The sequence below is a fragment of the Labrus mixtus genome, chromosome 15 (genome assembly GCF_963584025.1).
Source record: "Labrus mixtus chromosome 15, fLabMix1.1, whole genome shotgun sequence".
Lineage (NCBI taxonomy): Eukaryota > Metazoa > Chordata > Actinopteri > Labriformes > Labridae > Labrus > Labrus mixtus.
In genome coordinates, this window is record NC_083626.1 from 11,596,844 (window position 1) to 11,614,999 (window position 18,156).

The 18,156-nt window shown below is 38.2% G+C and overlaps 1 protein-coding gene across 2 annotated transcripts in view; it reads right to left on the minus strand.

Annotated features, from left to right (window-relative positions):
• LOC132989243 (thymocyte selection-associated high mobility group box protein TOX-like) overlaps positions 1 to 18,156 on the minus strand; it is a 74,116-nt gene that overhangs the window by 20,292 nt on the left and 35,668 nt on the right. For both annotated transcript variants that reach the window (XM_061056721.1, XM_061056720.1), the window contains 2 exons: positions 17,402 to 17,461; positions 3,139 to 3,396 (listed from right to left, as the gene is read on the minus strand). In XM_061056721.1, coding sequence (XP_060912704.1) covers positions 3,139 to 3,396; positions 17,402 to 17,461 — 318 coding nt within the window. The remainder of the gene's footprint in view (positions 1 to 3,138; positions 3,397 to 17,401; positions 17,462 to 18,156) is intronic.

Below are 18,156 nucleotides of genomic sequence, written 5' to 3' on the forward strand. Positions count from 1 at the left end.
CATTACTGTCTGCTGGGGAGTATCCTTTTATATTTTTTTCAAAAGGCTAGATCTCACTTGATTCTCCCCTCGCTGTGTCTCTGCCAGACCCCAGCGATCAGGGGGCTTGTCGAACATGAGACCCTTGGGTGCCACCTTCCTGAGCGGAGGGTTAACAAAATGCTGACAGCTAAGGGTGAGCCAGGGTATCTCCCTCAGCAGTGAGCAGTGAGCATTTCATAGTATGCAGCCATCCAAGACTTGGCCCTTTTTGCCTTGATTCAAAGGAACTGTTTGAGTAGGTCAGTATTGTGGGGAAGAGTTAAGAGGATGTAAGACAATTCTGATTGACAGCTTGCTTTTTTATGACTCGGGTACTGATCCTTTCTGCTTATTGGAGTCCTTGTAAATGGTTTCAAGTTTGACTAATTATTAAAAACTGGTTGTTAAGACTATTAAGAACAACATGAAACTGTTACAGAAAATATCATACAACTAACCGAAGGAATGGAAAAGCCATTGAAAAGGAAAAAGTCTGTACATCAAATGGTACAGCTCTAAACAGTCAATGGTCTTCCATCTGCTGCACATCCCTTTGTTTTACCAATTCATAGTTCTGCTTTCGGTAGAGTCATAATTTGATGATTAGTCTGTCAGACAGAATACATTTAGACATAAAAAACAAGGCTATAGAGGCAAATGCAGTTATTTAGACAAGAAATCATAAGATTGTTAAAGTCAACTTTAATTACACATAACTAACACACTTTAAAGCTTGCAGGACAAATTGTTGAAAAATGGTAGCCTATTCGTTTTCAGTACGATGATGGCCAATCCACTGCTCGCAACCCTGTAATGATTTAACTGTGTTTGCTGTAGGATCGATGTGAACTGCAAAAGAGAATCCCAAAGCAGGGAGAAGTTTACAGAGCTTTAGCCTTAGGCTAAATGTTGTACAAAAACCAGCAACAACATCCCCTGAGATGAAGCGTATCTCTTGCTCCAGCTGAGCTTGTACTTGTAGGAGGTTTATATGTGTGCTGAAGGATAGCTTTTATTGAAGAGAAGTGTATCCTTAAGGTAACTCTGTTGACTTTTAATTTATTCTGCATCGACGTTGAAAGAAGTCTGTTGAATGATCAGAGATTTGCTTTTTCAGCTTTCTCCTCCAATGTTTGTTTGCGAGGCTTTTGTTAATACAACACAACAAAGCTAAGGGCTTGTCTTTTTATTTCAGACCCAGATTATCAAAAACTCTTTTAACATTCAGCCCTGTTATTCTTTAAGCATTCAGCAAAATTTACTAAATCTTCCTTATTAGAGCTTTATGAGTATGAATTAAGGTTAATTTACTTTGCTGGGGAAACATCAAATGACACACCTCTAATGAACCAAAAATGAAAATACCTTCATCTCCAATTACTTTAAACTATTTCTAAAAACAGCCCACTATACTATTTGGCAGCCTCAGAAATAAGCTCCTCTTGTCCCAGGAGATAATAAATGAATTGAATCCCCCCCAACCCCACTAGCCCCCACCTTCCTTCTTCCTTATCGGTCATCTATTTTTCCAGAGTAAGCTATTACTTGCTGAGGTTGCTAGGCAACAAGAAATATTAATAGCGGCTATTATTAGCTGGGCCCTGCTAGAGTAGTACTAAAATGTGAAAGTGGGAAACATGAATGTGTTACATAAATCTCTGGACCTTTCACAGTGTGTGCAAGTCTCTGTTTGTGCTGTGATTTATTGCAATGACGGTTCATTTATGAGAAAAGGGGGTGTGAAATAAGAAAATGGAACATTACCCTGAAGGGCTATTTGAGAATAAATAATTGCAAAGGTGAAACAAAAGCTGTTTAAGACTCAGGCACTCCTTCTCTGTTTCCTGTTAAAATGCTTATTCTCTAAAAGGGGCTGCTTTGTTACACAAACATTTGAATGCATTATCACATAAACGTTCTTCTTTATACTAAATCCAGGCACTCAGAAGCACAGTTTGAATGTTGTCATCTACTCAAATCAAAAAATTTATGATTTTATAGGATTTGCAAAACCCACAAAAAAAGGAAATGTTCTTGTTAACACTAACAGCATCTTTCTCCTGCACTGAGCATATTCAGCTCACTAGCCCATGAATTCTGACCTAATCCTGCAGACTGGCTTTAATGAAGGCCTTAGCTACCACCCACAGAAAAAAATGGAACTTATGCAGTTTGATTCTGAAAATCACATAAGACCTGATTAACGGAGGATAAATGCCACGGATGCTCATATTAAAGCATAAATATTCACGGTAGAGGGCAGAAAGAAAAAAGAAGTAATATTTATGTCAGATGAAAGTATATAATGTTGAATAATTCAGCACACAGGCCATCTATAATTCAGCTTGTTCGATCCAATGATTAAAGCATTCGAATGTGTTCGCCAGCAGTGTTTACATGTTCGGTCTGAAGCATGTTTAACACAAGAAAAAGTCCCTTTACTGGAAGGGGGAGAGGGGGTTCTGAACACCCCTTTGAGCTGACAAGGGATAGTCCCCCCCCACCTTGTAAAGATTTTCTTTTAAAACCCCTTCTTTCCATCCTTTCCTGTTTTGCTCTGCAGATCATAACTAAAGGAATTGTGCAGTACCAAGTTTCCTGCTCCTTTTTTAATGCACTTTCAGGCAGTGAAATCTTGGGTGTTTTTTTTTAGCTGAATAGATATTAAAGGAGCTCTGCTGCAAAGGTCTGCGTGTTAAGGAGGAAACAGCGCTCTGTATTTATGAATGTTGCATGTGCAGTCTTTGGCCTCAGACTGTCTCAGCTTTCTTGGCCTCTAATTATCACTCTTATAAAAGAGTGCTTTGCTATAATGAGAGAATTATCCGAGACTATTAAGAGTGTCATAGAGAAGAATTTATCATTTTTTCCTTTTTATTGCTGTTTGAAAGAGTTTATAGCTAGAGTGGAGCCTCATAAGATCAATATTTTTGGCAACATTCTGAACGGTTGAACTTTCTGTGACATGAACGTGTGATACCTTCAGAGAAAATGTTCTGTGCACTGACCTCCCGCCCTCTGACCACAGAGACTAATAGCGTACCACAGCGCTTGACTCGCATGTTCACAAAGGGCCACAGCTTAAAAAATGGACGGATGAAATAATGGTGCACTTACCGAGTGCATGGGCCCCGTGAGCAGGTGGGTGTCCTGACCCAGCATGTTGGACATCATGAGGGCGGGCAGCTCAGGGTAGGAGTAGGTGTTTAGCAGGCCATTGTGAGGCAGGGAGTGGAAGGGGTAACCTGACTCATGCTCCATTAGGTGCAGCAGAGAGGGGTCGGCGTGGTTGGGGGGCGTGATGGGGGGGATCTCATAGTCTTCATCTCCAGCTCCTCCGCCGCCACTGCTGCCTCTGCCCTGACTGGAGTAGCTCTAAAGGAGACGAAAAGGAAAGAAAAGGATCGAATGTAGTTAATTTTTGGAAGAGGATGAATAAGCAATAACAGCACTCTTTCATCCTTAACCTCTTATTTCAATCCATTTTTTGCAAATAAAAAACAAAGGACAACACCAAGAAAATTTCACGGACACTTTTATCCGTTTATGTATTGACAATTTGGAGTCAATAAATAGTGATTTGCATACCAAGAAAAGTGGGAGGAACACACAGGGATAATCCACATGCACACAACCCAACAATAAAAAAATCTGTTTCTCTAATAAAGAAAATGAAGTTGCATTTTGAATACTATAGGGGCTTCAAGCCATCCAGACTAGTGTTTGTGTTTATAACACATTTAAATATCAAACTAAAGTTCTGTAGCAATACGGGGGAGAAAACAGCCAACAAAATGAATTTCCAGAGTAATTAAAAAGCTTCACAATTTCCTTTAAATGCAACTGTTGACCTTTTTTCTCTAGATTTGTGTTTGCAGCAGAGTCTGAGGCGCAGCTAGATTCAGGCTGTTTCGCTGAAATTTGAAAATAATTAAAAATGCAAATTGTTGGGCTTACAAAAGTGTAAAACTACACAGCAAATTAGTTAGACAACAACAGCTGCTAGTACAGTCATTTGCCTCCGAAATGTTGACAGCTTTAAAGCAACAAACTGTCAGCCTGCATGCTTTTAAATACACTTAATCAAATTCATTATGTGGAAAAACACCATTGATACTCACTTATTGCCTATTTTATAATCGTACTTCTATAAGACAATCTGTTTTGTTTTAGAAACAGAAAATGAATTGAGTAAACAAGCTCACATTCCTCATAATCAAATGTATCCAGCATGTCCAAAGCAGGTAAAAGAGCAGAGATTTTATGGCACTAATAAGGTGATACATGAATAGAGACTGTGCTTGTCTCTTTCCAGGCCTTGACATAATATTGCACAGAGAAATATGGTTTTCTGCTCTCAAAGAGCATACTGAGGGTATTCACAAGGGAATGAAAAGCAATTTTGTCGGAGGCAATCTGATGCCAACTCCCCTTTATAATGACTGAAGAAAATTAATCATCACAAATAATATTCCAGTGTCAGCCATTCAAGAGCTTTTTAATAGAATTTTTATTATTCATGTCTCGTGGTACACATCAACTAGTCCCGTTCTGCAACATTTCAGAAATCAATTCAATATCATCTTGGTGTATGCTGTCATCTCGCCTGTCAGAGCGGCAATTCATCTTGCAAACAAATACTTTTAGCAAACAAATGGCAAGAAACATCAAGGAGCAGCTACAATGTCCTCACTAGCAAGAACTGGAGCTTGAAGATAGAATAAAGGTCTCATAATGTGTGCTATCATTAGGAAGACAATAATAATAATAATAATACATATAAATTTGAATATGTTTACCATCTTGATGTGGTGTGTTATTTTGCTTCCTTGCACAGAGCTTGTTCAGTTATATTATCACTGACAACTCCTTTTCCCATGATATAGGTTTCTTACATGTTAGTTCAATGATTAATTTGTCAATAGACAGAAAAGGGATCAGTAATAATTCTGATAATTTGCTATTTAAAAAGCAAAAAAATCAACAAATGTACTTGATTTTATTTGATATTCAACTGGAAAATCTTGTTTCATAAAATATTTGGACACGTTACCTTGCAAACTACAATAAAATAGAACTAAAAATCCATGATGTTGATCCATGATGAAATTATCTGACATAGAAAAGAAGCATTAGCTGAAGCTAATGATATAATATAAAAAATAATTAATTGTGATATATATGTATAAAAATAATAGAAAATGTGGAGTTAACAATTGCCTTTTAAAAACCCACATTACCTGCCTCTGCCAGCAACATGACACAAATAATGTGAAGGTTTGGTTGCTTAGTTAATTGGAAAATACTTGGTTACAGTTAGAAAAAAACTGTGTTGTAATTCACTATTTTTTTTTCAGGGAAACATAAACATAGGTTTACTTTTAGCACTTACACAACTGATTTATGAAGAGAAGCACATAAACAAGGTTTTCCTTTGCAGAACTTTGTACACACTCTTTGAAATTAACTTAATAATTGGAAAAAATACTCTTTGGTTTAATGAAACACAGCAGCAGGCTGCTTGCTCATGGATATGTTCATGTAGGGGTACCGCACAGGTACAAAGTGTCACAAGCCCAAACAGGGACTCTTGCCAGGAAACTCCACAGTGTGGTAAAATCATTCTTATCTCTGAAAAGAGAGAATGATGCTTGTCTGGCAAGAATGAGTAATTAAACACATTGTTTTATGAAACAAAAAATGTAAGTGCTGTCAGATCCTAACTCTTTACCAAGTCTTCCACTGCTTTAGTGATTCTTATTTATCTTTACAGCTTTCTATGATGCCCTTGAAGTTAAGGCACGGGACAAGGCCATCACACGTTAAATATTTTCAACGATAAATAATTCATATATACTGTCTTTCAGGACATGGGGGGAGTGGATAAAAGAGAACGGGGTCCGACAGACATGCCAAATGTTGATTCAGCCTCCTAACCTTCACCTTTCAGAGGTGATTTTTAAGCAAATCTGTAATTTTTATGGACAAGGATTTTACTTTGGCTCTTTGAAAAATCTACACATCAATTCATTCTATATGTTCTTTTTTGTAACTTCATAACAATGTATCAAGCTTCTTTTGTAAACAAGCTGATCTTCAACATCAAACCCCATCTTTTCTATAACTTAGTTTAGATGTTCCATATTGCTTAAAGGATAATTGGTTCTTTGGAAAATTAAAACAGGGAGATGATTCACCCCATGGGGACAGTGGTGAGTTTTTATTTATTTATAGATCCTGGCTGACAACATGTGAAGACTTCTGATTTTCTTAAATCACGTTAACAACAACATGCATGATTTTAACAAGAATCTCAGGATCTCTTTTGCTTTGAATGAAGCACAAAATGACTTCAATTGACTTTTAAATAAATAACTCACCAAAGTGTTCCAAGCTGAATAAAACAAATTACATTTAGTTTAACTTCAATTATCCCAAACCGCGCCAACAGATACTTTTTCTTAATTTAAAGGTATAACTTGTACTGTAAATAAGTAGCATGTATCTGTCTTTTAAAAAGTTAACATGATGACTATTGAAATTCATGTCTACAGTTAAAAGAGAAATCTTTCTGCACAATGAAGCCTTTCTATAAGGTTCATAATAAAGTCTGCATCACAGAATTTGACCCTACATTGTAATATCAACAATACACTCTCCTCTGCACGAATGTTATCTGCTATTCAGCCTCAGAACTTTCTTTTTAACACTTACTACATGGTGTTTGAATTACTATTGTACTTGGGCCTGGTGTTATGGTGCCAGGAATAAGGCCCTGCAGGAGAAATCAGCATGATTAATATCATTATCACATACTTTTTTATTTAGTTGGCATGTATTACTTTAATTATGTTGGTAGTTCATGCTCATTTAAAATGCTTATTTTTATTTATCTGTCTTGCAAACTGCATCTGCAGCTGTAATAGTCCCATCATGAGCAACAGCCTCTTACAGTAACTAGGCCATCATCTTATTGAATCATATTTGTGTAAATAGTTTTTTCTGCCACAGTCATTGTTAATTGTATTATTTTTTGTTTCATAATGCTGTAACAATGAATTCATTTGGATTGATTCATTAAAGCATACAGTAAATAAGCATTGCAGTTTCTTTTCATATACATATTGAATTATTCAATGTGACTCTGTTGTTGTATTAAGAAGCCTGAAAAATGAGCATGGAGTCTGGGCTGCCCATAAAAATCAAATGCCCAGCCAGTTACTTTCTTCTGGTGCCAGGCATACTCTACTTATGGAAATCAACCTAAAGCTGTTTCCTTAAATCATTTTGCTTGTCTTTTACTATTTCTAATCTGTCCAGTTTGACACATGCCGATTTATTCAGCTTGACGAACAACATCAGCTTTAAAAATCATGCTCTTGCTGACCCCTTGTGCTTTAACTGTTGACCTCATTGTAGTGATGTAGAAGTGTGGGTTTCTGCTTGTGTTGGTATAAAGCAATATTACTGTTGGACAAGGTTACAAGAGGAACAGAACACACACCACACCAAAGGCTCAACCAGAGTTGCAACAGAGTTAAAAGTTTATGTTTCAAGTTTTCACAAGTAATTAATTTATCTTAGTGGAAACAAATGTATCAGCTGAGCTAAAAGCTTTCTTGACACAAACGGTTGGGAAAATGAGATGAAGACTTGGTGAAGTCGTTTTTGGCCTCAGCGTTTAAAGGAAGACAGCTCATCTAGGGACAATGATATGTTAGTCGGTGAATTGAAGTGTTGCAGAGTACAGCATAGAGAAAGTCATATATATAGTCTATTGGAGGTCAAATCATTAAAAAACAAGATTTGTCTGACTTAGATGGTTATTATAGCAACAATCTCAAAGATTTTCCGGACCTCAAGAAAATGTACAAGGTTTTAAATGGTAAAAAACCTCATATGCGTCATAAATCCATATAACTTTGAATGAGTATACAGTGTCCTATGGAAAGTCATTCAGCCATATGCTACTTTGTGAAAAATATGACAGAGCATCATGGTTTTAGAGACAAACAACAGCTGGCAGTGCATACATAAAGGTCTTCATGTCCACTCTGTGTTTTCAAGATAGACAGATGGCAACAGTAAATCTTTAAAACATTCATTTCTAAATTCACCTTCAAGGAACAACCTTGAGGAGCAAAGAAAGGGTCAAGAAATCATCAGCAGCAGCAGGTGTTGAACGTTTCTGAGGAGTGCAGCACATTGAACATTATGACATCAACCTACATGGGTCCACAAATGCTATCTGACCTGACTTTGAAACAACTAGGACTTCCATTTGGGTGATGTTTCAAGAGAAGCATAAGGCTGCTACAATAGGAGGAGAATGAAATAGCAACCCAACCGGCTGACTGGGAGTTAGACTGAACTGGTATAAGTGAAGTGTGCAAGGAGGGGTTGGGGGGGGGAGGGGAGGGGTCACCATGACCAATAGAAGCTCAGGGTCATTCGTACCATGCCTCACAAAAGGTGGGCTATGTTATGTTTTCAACCAATGGCAAGGAAGAGAGCAAACCTCTTCCCTGCTCCCCCATGCACTGGTAATTCTCTCAAATGTCACATCAGAATGGATCTCATTTAGGCGGGTAAAAAAGACCTGCCTCTCCTTTGCAGATGAAGGTGGACCTGTGCTGGATTGGGGATGAACTCTTAAAAAAAAGATGCAAAGGGAGAATTCTGAAAAGGTGTGAAAAAAGGGCCATGTGCAGCATATTTGTGTCAGTTCAATTTGAGAATAAATATCACAGTTATAGATCAAAGATGAAGGGTGAAAAATATGTCTGATCTTTGTACTGGAACAGAGAAATAGACATTCTTTAACGTTTGGACTGGAGGCTGTGTTTTCTTTTTTGTTTCTTTTTTTAACAAGTGGACCAATACTGTTGTCTCAGCCACATTTCCTATTCTTATTCATTAGAGAGAATTGAAAAAATAAATAAAATATGTTGTCTCGTAGTCACTCATCCCCCCCTGGGGAACATGGAAGCCCCAGTAATCACATATGGCACAATAGCTCACCCATAATCCCCTTTATTTTTATTTTCATGATGTCACTCTTTAAGCCCCTTGCTTTATGAGTCGCAAACGGAGTGGAGATGGGAGGAGAGGAGGTGCACAGAGAGGAGAGGAAAAAGCAAGGGAGGGGTGAAAACAAATGATGTGAATCCCTCATTGTTCTTTCTCTATGCCCTCATTCCAGTCAGGGTAATAAGAGAACATTGTGATTTACTGTCAGTGAAGCGCAAGAGTGCATCAGAGAGAATCCACTGCGGCAGGGGCCATTAAAATAGATTTAACTTCCCACAGTATTAGGCCAGATGTCTACACTTCTATTATATTTCAATCAGCCATGACCTTGGTCTCCATATGATGAGAAAGATCACTGTGAGAGAGGGAACGAGAGAGTGAAAATACACGTGGAAAACCAATAGAAATATCAAACTACTTAGTCCCACTAAATCCCTCTGCTCCATCCCTTGTGCAGCGGGCAGAGAGAGAAAGAGAGGGAGAGGCCGGGACCGAAATAGAACCAAGGTTTCAAGTTCTCTTAAAAGAGTGTATGAATCATTGAGTGCACTTTCACTGCTGATAAGTTGAATTTTTTTCACGGGGTGGGTTTGGTGTTGCCTCTTTTCGTAAGCATTTGGGCAGGGACTGAGTGAGTGTGCTGAGAAGAGTGGGACTGTGTTGTTTTGATGTTCTTAAAAGCTTCCAATATATAAAAAAAACAAAAACCCAGAACAGATGAAAGATTCATTTTTCATATTAAGCAATGTGAATATTGACTTCTCACATCACAATGGATTTCTGTCTTCGACACTCAATAAGACCTCCTATTCCCAATATTATCATAATATGATAATCTTTTTAAAAACCAATCTCTTTGGCACAGAAAGAATTTCCATCCATGCATCCCTTTCAGCTGCATGAAAGCAGATCAGAGGTCAAAGCTTGCTCTCTTTCAGAGGCTGATGGTAATTGGACTTATTGGTTGACAGGGCCTGACCTACATAAAGAACCCACGATCCCTGGTTACAACTGTAACTTACATTCCCATCGAGCACGGGCGTGGATGTTGTGCTGATGTTTCTCTTATGTTCCTCCAGCATTGTTTTCAGGTATTGACGTCCCAGCTGGTTTAGAGCTGGAAACTGTTTTCAGTCTGAATTTTATGCTTCGAATATTGTCTACTCTCTTGAAATTTAAATACGCACTGTACCATATGTATCTCTACTTTACTTGCACAACCTTGCCAACGGCTTGGTAAGGCCTCAAAGAGGCAGTGAGAAGTGTGTTGGCGTTTTCTAGACCCTCAATTTTCATGTTTCATCCTTTGTCTCCATTGTCCCCCTAACTTTTTTCTTGCAGCGGAAACAATGCAAGGATGGAGAGAGAGAAGTAGAAAGAGAAACGCATTCAGGGAAGTATGAGTGTGTGTGTGTGTTTGTGTGTGTGTGTGTGTGTGAGGGGGGTGTATGTGAAGTGAGGAGAGTGTTGCAGTTGTGGTGGGGGTATAATGGTGCACTGTGAGTCACTGTTAAGTAATGGTGCCTTTTCACATCAGCATCGCCCACATTGGGTGTGCAGTGCCAGGGTGTACTGAGGTGTCTCTGCCTTGGAGAGGACGAGATGGAGACAGAGGGGAGAGAGCAAAAGAGGGAGAATAGGGTGTGGGGGCTAATCCGTTGATACAAGCTGAACATCTGGATGGCTACTCATGTTTGATTGACAAAACATCATAATGTCAACTTGTAAGCAAAATGACCTCTTCTATTTGTTTTAAAGAGGACAGACATGTTTGACATCACTTCAGATGTAACAAATGAAGCTACAGCAGCAGCTTGTGAGTCTCGCTTGACCAATGAATTAAATGGTGTTGGTATAAGAACTGTTGCAGTCAAACAGAACTTGGTTTTACCCTAGGAAATAGCTGAGAGAGCTGCTTTCTACTGGTTTTAGTCTTCATGATCAGCTAAGCTACCAGGCTTCAGGTTCATATTTGAGAAAGTTAGGCTAGCAATTCCTGCTGTTTACAGACTCTGTAGCCCTATTCACACATGCAAAGAACTACTGAAATTTGCGGCCAATTTTCTGGGGAACTTTTCCTGCCAACCCCTAACATTTTCGTCAAGGAGTCGGGATGAGCCAATGTGTGAAAGCAGGAGGTAATATTCAGGCAAATTAGCAGTTGGGGTGATTATGTTTATACAGTATTACAAGCACACCATCTACTGTCACATCAGCATCAAACTAGTATTCATGGATGTAATAAAGTTGCTTCATTTTGTTATCTGCTGGCCTGTATGTTTTTCTCTGCTCTTTCGTTTACACGTAGCATTGATATAAAGGCAGACTGTTGCTTATCCGCCATCGTGGCGCATCCTTTTTACATCATGGCCTGGATCCTGAGAGGACACAGGCCCTCTCGCCCAACAGGGAAAACTTCCAGTTGTTGGAGACATGTGTGAACAAGTGTCAAAAGTGACACCTTTCTGGACTGATGTGTATAAACGCCTTATGCTAGCTTCAAATTGACAGACAGAGTGCATGGTGTCTATCTTCTCATAGCCTATTTTTCTTTGAATCATTTGTTTATCAGCATTTTTCCCTGAAATCTAACAATGAAGTTTTTCTCAATTTATATCATTGTTTTTACAATACCTTAACTGTATATTTCCAAATATATTTAATCAATTTAACTATTTTTTTTTTTTTTTTTGTTGATAAATCTATATTTATTTGGTTTACTGAGTGTTACATGAGATCATTGATGCCACTTTTGCACCTGAGTATGAAGCTACAGTCAAGTTAAATTAGGTTAGCACAAATTTTGAAAAAAGGGGAAAATTACACTTAATTTTCACTTCTGATGCATTTCTACACGTCATATTATAAAAGCTATATTTACTGATCATCAATGCTTCTGATGTGGTTGTTTGAAGAACATAACTAGAAAGGGACGTTTTTTTTAAAGTCAGAATGTGTGTATATATATATATGTATATATATATATATATATATATATATATATATAATGAGAATGAGAGAGTGTAAGAAAGTGTCAAAGTTAAGAAATACACAAAAATAAATAGACTGAAACAGACAGAAGCAGGAAGACAGAGAGGGAGAGACTTTTTCCAACAAGTGAGGTTTCTATTTTAATCTCAACCATGAGCCACTGTTCTCTTGCAGCCGGCCAAATCGATAGAGACACAAGGCACAGCAAGACACCTGAAAACAGAAAAACACAAAGGCACATACAGGCTGAAACTTGCTGCTTCTCCGAAGACCATGTGGCCCCAGAGCTTCCTCTCCTGCACAGGACACAATGCAACAAGTACAACACAAGGGAGGAAGAGGTGCACAAATGTACTCTCTCTCTTCCTGCCACTGGCTGCTTTTCTCTTTCAAACTTCCTCCCTAACCATCTATTTCTTGTTTTGGCCTCTAATTTTCCCTAATCTATCGTATGCACACATACAGTATACACCGACATGCATCCACATGATGCAGAGACTGATTATAGGGTACACACAGAAATATACATGGAGGTCCAAGTCTGTAAAGTCACTCAAACAGATCAGGCCTGATATGAATCCAAATTAGGAACACCAATTGTCCAAAATTAGAATGTATGTGGGTTTGGTTGAAGGTAGCCATTTCGCTTTGGCTGTGATCATTCTCATGCAGCTATTATAGAGCTGCAGAAAGTCAGCTTTATATGGTATGTATTTATGAGATAGGCATCAGATTTAATGACAATGTAGAACTTAATACTTAGACTGAAAAAATAGAGCTTTTCTTTGGGAATTGGCTTTTTAATTTATCCTCTACAGTCCTGTGTTGTTTTCTGTCAACATTTGCTGCAGTAATAGTTGCAAAAAATCTTTGTTTTCCTCCAAATTTTATGCTTATGCTTTATGCTAACCCTACCCTTACCCTAACCCTTCCATAAACAGACCTACAGTACACATAGTTAAACACTTAATGAAATACATTTGACATGTGTGAATGATTTTGGACTGCCTGAACAAGGCTATCTAAGTGATTCAAAGGCTGTATAAGGACATTTAGAGCCAATCAGTATAAAAGAGACATTTAATAACCTTTAATCAACAAACAATTTCCTTAGCAGACCTGTGTGTGCGATCAAAAAAATAACACACACCCATACATTCACGTTTAGGCTGAAACCTCAGCAGATGATCTAAATGTAAAACATCAATGTAATCAAAATGTCTGGAAGCTCCATATGTGCATGTACTTTACAGAAACCATACACAATTCAAAGGCTTGAAAACATCTTGTTTGAATGGACAGATTGTGTCCGAGCATACAGTAAACGGCCCCTGTAAAGCTGTTTCTGATTAGCGGTTTTCTCTTTTTAAAAGCCAAGAGATGTTATGTGTAATGCAATCCCCTGGCTGTGTCAAACTGCTACCTCAGTACGTATGCTGTGGAAGACCCCAGACATCCATACAAAGGAGTCTCTGTTCTGGCTACATGCACCTTTTTCACAGGCAAACGTCATGTAAAGGCTCTCAAGGCATGGCAACACAGTGTTAAACCCTGCATTGAGGCAAATAAGGGCTTTCTTTCACAATATGTTTGGTCACAGTAAAGGGACTAAACCTCTGAGGATTTTCCTCAGAATCAAAGAATAAACATTTTACTGCAATGCTGTGCACACAGAATAAACAGAAAATAAATAGTAGAAATGTTACTGCCTTGCATCTTTGCGTCTTGTGCTTTTACAAACACAGCTGAAGAAGTGATTATATCTAATATATCTATATCTATCTAATATAAAATGACTAGCACATAAAAAAAAACATTTACACGCATCGCAATGTAGGCTATGTATTTCTAATATTCATCTGACAGTATTTCAGATTGATGCATTAATAGAGCCCATATTTAAACCTCTTATCTGCCTGGTTGTACTGTATGTAACAAAGTACTGAACAGCTAATGATACAATTTAGCATCAATTATGACAAGACGAAAGCCATAAGTGTGACAAAATTTGCATTAAGAAAATGCAGATATAGATGTGGTGGCTTTAAAGATATTTCTGTTTTATCCCTTCAGACCCTTTAGCTTCAGAACCTTTGCAAATTCATGGCCTGTACCCAAGAACTGTTCAAATTTTCAGAAATCATTAATTCTGGTCAGGTTCCCAATACTGGAGGACATGCTAAATTATAAGTAGACGTTTTTTTTTGCAACATATTCACAAGTCAAGTATAGAATTTAATGGTTTGGCATGCTCTAAAACCACTGAACGGAAACTGAAAACAGTGTGATGCCTATAGTTATACAGATATTGTAAGATATGTCGAAAGGTTTACAATAACATTTACTCATTCATGTTGCAAGAGGTCTGTGCAACCTTCAGCGTAAGAGTAATAAGTGTGCATTCCAAACTTAAATTTCAATCTGATGGATTAACAAACCATAAGCCAAATTGTGAACTCTTATATTTGCAGGGCTTTTCAAAACTCGTGTTTAAGCTTCTGTTTGACGGCACTGGCAGAGCATCAACTGCAACTGACATGTTTTGAAAAGCCTAAATTGTCTTATCCCCAAAGAAGGTATTTGTTGACACAACACTGCAAACCTGCAGTGGGAGTAGATGATTGACACATGACCGCTGCTGCAGAGGAACTACAAAGCTGGACATTTATCCCAATTAGCAAGCAGCTGTGTTTGCAAGCAAACTGACATAATTAGAGCAGAAATGTGGCTAACAACGATGGACCTCAGACTCTGTGATGTGTGCTATAAGTAGACAATAAGCTTCTAAAGCTCCCACTCGACCCTTCATTCTACTCACTCAATCCCAACATCAAAGGGAAGACAACCTTATGTCTATTGGATGATGGTGTGCCTCTCTTGAGGGTTTACAAGAATATGAATGTGTGTGTGTGTGTGTGTGTGTGTGTGTGTGTGTGTGCGTGTGTGTGTGTGTGTGTGTGTGTGTGTGTGTGTTTTGGCACATGTTCTGGTTTTTCAATGTTTGCAAGGATGAATTTAAATTTCACACACAGAGATTAAGCACATTTTTTTGTGAGTGGGGACATTTTTCGGCTATTTCTAAGGGATGTTTGAGGGTTAAGACATTGTTTGAGGATTAATGACATAACTACGTAGGCTTCATTGAAGGGTCCAGTTCACTCAATTTGCAAGCAACATCTACTGTAGTACCAGCAACAAATCATCAATTTAAAGCAAGATTTGTAAATGTTTTAAGGGAAATGTGTGTTGAGTCTACGCAACATTGTTGACACAAATGGATGGGTCATTAATGCAATTTTCAGAGGCATCTATCTCACATTCCTTTGAAACTAAAACTGTAGACATTACCAGGCACCAAGCAGGCAAGAGAAAACAAAGTATGTAGTTTCTATTGGATGAATTGGCCATTAAATGCTAGGATTTTGGTAATGTTTAAAACATATGCACAGTACATGTGGGAAAGTTTGTACAGTAATTGATTGAACCTTACTGAAACTGAGGACGTCAACCTGCAAATGTGCTTATGGCTTATGAATAACTTTGTGTCAGAAAGGTATCAAACGTGTGTGTGGGTCAGTTTATGTGTGTGTGTGTGTGTGTGTGTGTGTGTGTGTATGTGTGTGTGTGTGTGTGTGTGTGTGTGTGTGTGTGTGTGTGTGTCCTGCTGTCCTAGGCCTTCTGGTCTCATCCTGTTACTCTCTGACAATATTTGCAGGGTGCTAATTGATGAGGAGCCTCCACATCGCCATGTTTTGTCAGAACATGAAGGACTCGCTGCTGGATCAACAAATCCAAGAGCTCCAAATTCTGCCATATGTCTGGCCATGTGTTCCCATCCACCAGCTGGGAGCAGTCAGCGCTGAGCCTGTCATACTCACTGACTTTGTGACTGTGCTGCTTCAGTCTGGAACCAGAACTTCAATGAGCCTTGCATAGTGAAATGTTAGTGCTGTTTATCTGTAGGTGACCTGACAGGCTCAGGGGGATGACACTGCACTAACATTGTCCGCTTGATGGTTTAATCTTTCTAATGTTAAAGACACCAATGGTACATTAACATGCTCTAGAAAAAAATGTCTGTCAAATGGCATATGTCAAAGCGATACTTTGGCTTATGAGGTATTAATTTTTTCCTGACTTAGCAAGAGAGGGTCAAAGTCATTGGAAAATGTTTTTAGACATGTCTTCTGCATAAATTCTAAGTACAAGTACTTTTGTCACCTTGCATATTGTTTTTTTTTTTATCAAGCTCTGGCCCAAAAGTTTGGGGTAATAAATGATCAGACAAACTGCACAATTTAGTCAATGTCTAAATTTGATCATGAACTAGTGATGGAGCTGACATTCAGCTATGTTGTTGCAAAACTGCATTGGAAGATGTGTGGCATTAACGAACAGTTCAAAAAGGGAATTCTGACACAATGACTTAATCTATGGATTTTTTCAAACAAACTTTATGATGAAAACTCTAATTAGCGTGTACAATGTGAGACTATAATCAGAATACAAACTCTGCCTCAATAGCCCTTAAGACAGCTAGTAGCAATTTTGCTCAAGTTTGTGATTTTAGATAAATGCCAGTTTTTAGGGGGAAAATATGAACTAATTAGCACAAAACATTAAGTGAAGCTAAGAGTACATGGAAAAGTTGTCTGTTGTGTAAATATTTGATCATAAAGCAAAGTTTGAGTTGAGGATTATTAGAGTAATCATTTTTTATCTGATTTTAGCAGGTATGCTAGGAAGAGATTGGCCTTGTTCAAAACTATCACTTGGGGGTTTTAGGATATCTTCTACTAAAGCAACTTGCACTATTCCAAAATGGCAAATCATTTGTTCTTCATATTGACGCATGGCCTGGTTACATGAACATCAAAGTTCAAATATTTAGAAATTCTAAAAAATGTCAGTTGAAAAAAATGATGTTAAAGATCCAGTTCATGCATTTCTATTGTGGTAGAAACAGTGGCTCCAAAAAAAACAAAAACATTTTGCAATCATTCCTACTAGTCTTGTGTTCAAGTGTTGTGTTTTATAGTGCAAAACAAAACATGCCTTGTAAGTTAGATAATAACTAAGTGGGAGCAATGTTTTCAGATTTGCACAGAAGACAATGTTAAATTGTAATTGTTTCTGTCTTAAATCATACACTGTGGTTTGTTAGCTTTATGACAGGCTCACAAACCACAGTGTTTTAATAAAACTTCTCACTGTCTAAACAACTAACCAACCACATCTTCAGTTAGTATTGAAAACTTTTACTGGCAAACACTTACACACACACACACAGAGCTATATATATATATATATGTATGTATATATATATACATATATGTATATAACACGTGGGATTTCTTACCTGGTTTGGAGACCTAAACTCTTGGTTATTGTCATTCATGTACATGTTGTCACCATCAAACTGTGGACAGAAATAGAAAGGAGGAATTAACATGGTTGGTTATGCAAAAGGAGTTGTGAAAAATTTGGGGACCAGGAAGGACGTGTGAAGAGGAAAAGCTCTTTACGGGTGGCCTGAAGTGTGAGACTAATGACTTTGTCACTTTGGTTAAACCTCATGGTGGCATGGCAGCATGGGTAATTACTGTTCGTCAGTGGGCTGGTAATTAGGCTACATGAGCACAGTGACGAGAGATGGGCTTTTCCCTGTGGGTGCTGCTGTGTGTCTGAGACAGAGAATGAGTGTGAATGAATTTGTGAGTGCAAACAGTGGTTAAGGGTGTGTGTGTCTGTCTTTGAGGCTGGATGGAGTGTGCATGTGTTATCGTGTGGGCTACTGCGTTGGCATGCTGTGTCAGTATTGGGTTAATCGGGTTATGAAAGATCACTTGCTGAAGGTGCCAGAACACAGTTTGACATCCTGTAACAACAAATGACCCTTGATCCCAGAGGGGCCTAGGAAACAACACCAGGTCAACAGTTAAGTGCTACATTCTACATGCGGGCTGTGATGTCTAGTGTGTTGGTAAGCTAATCCCTGATGAATCTTCAACTTGGGTTATCATACATAAAAAAAAGTAAATTCATTTTTTTAGTTTGAGATAACAATCTGGCCCGCAAATGGCTCAGCAACAGATCATGTGCTGTGTCAAGGAG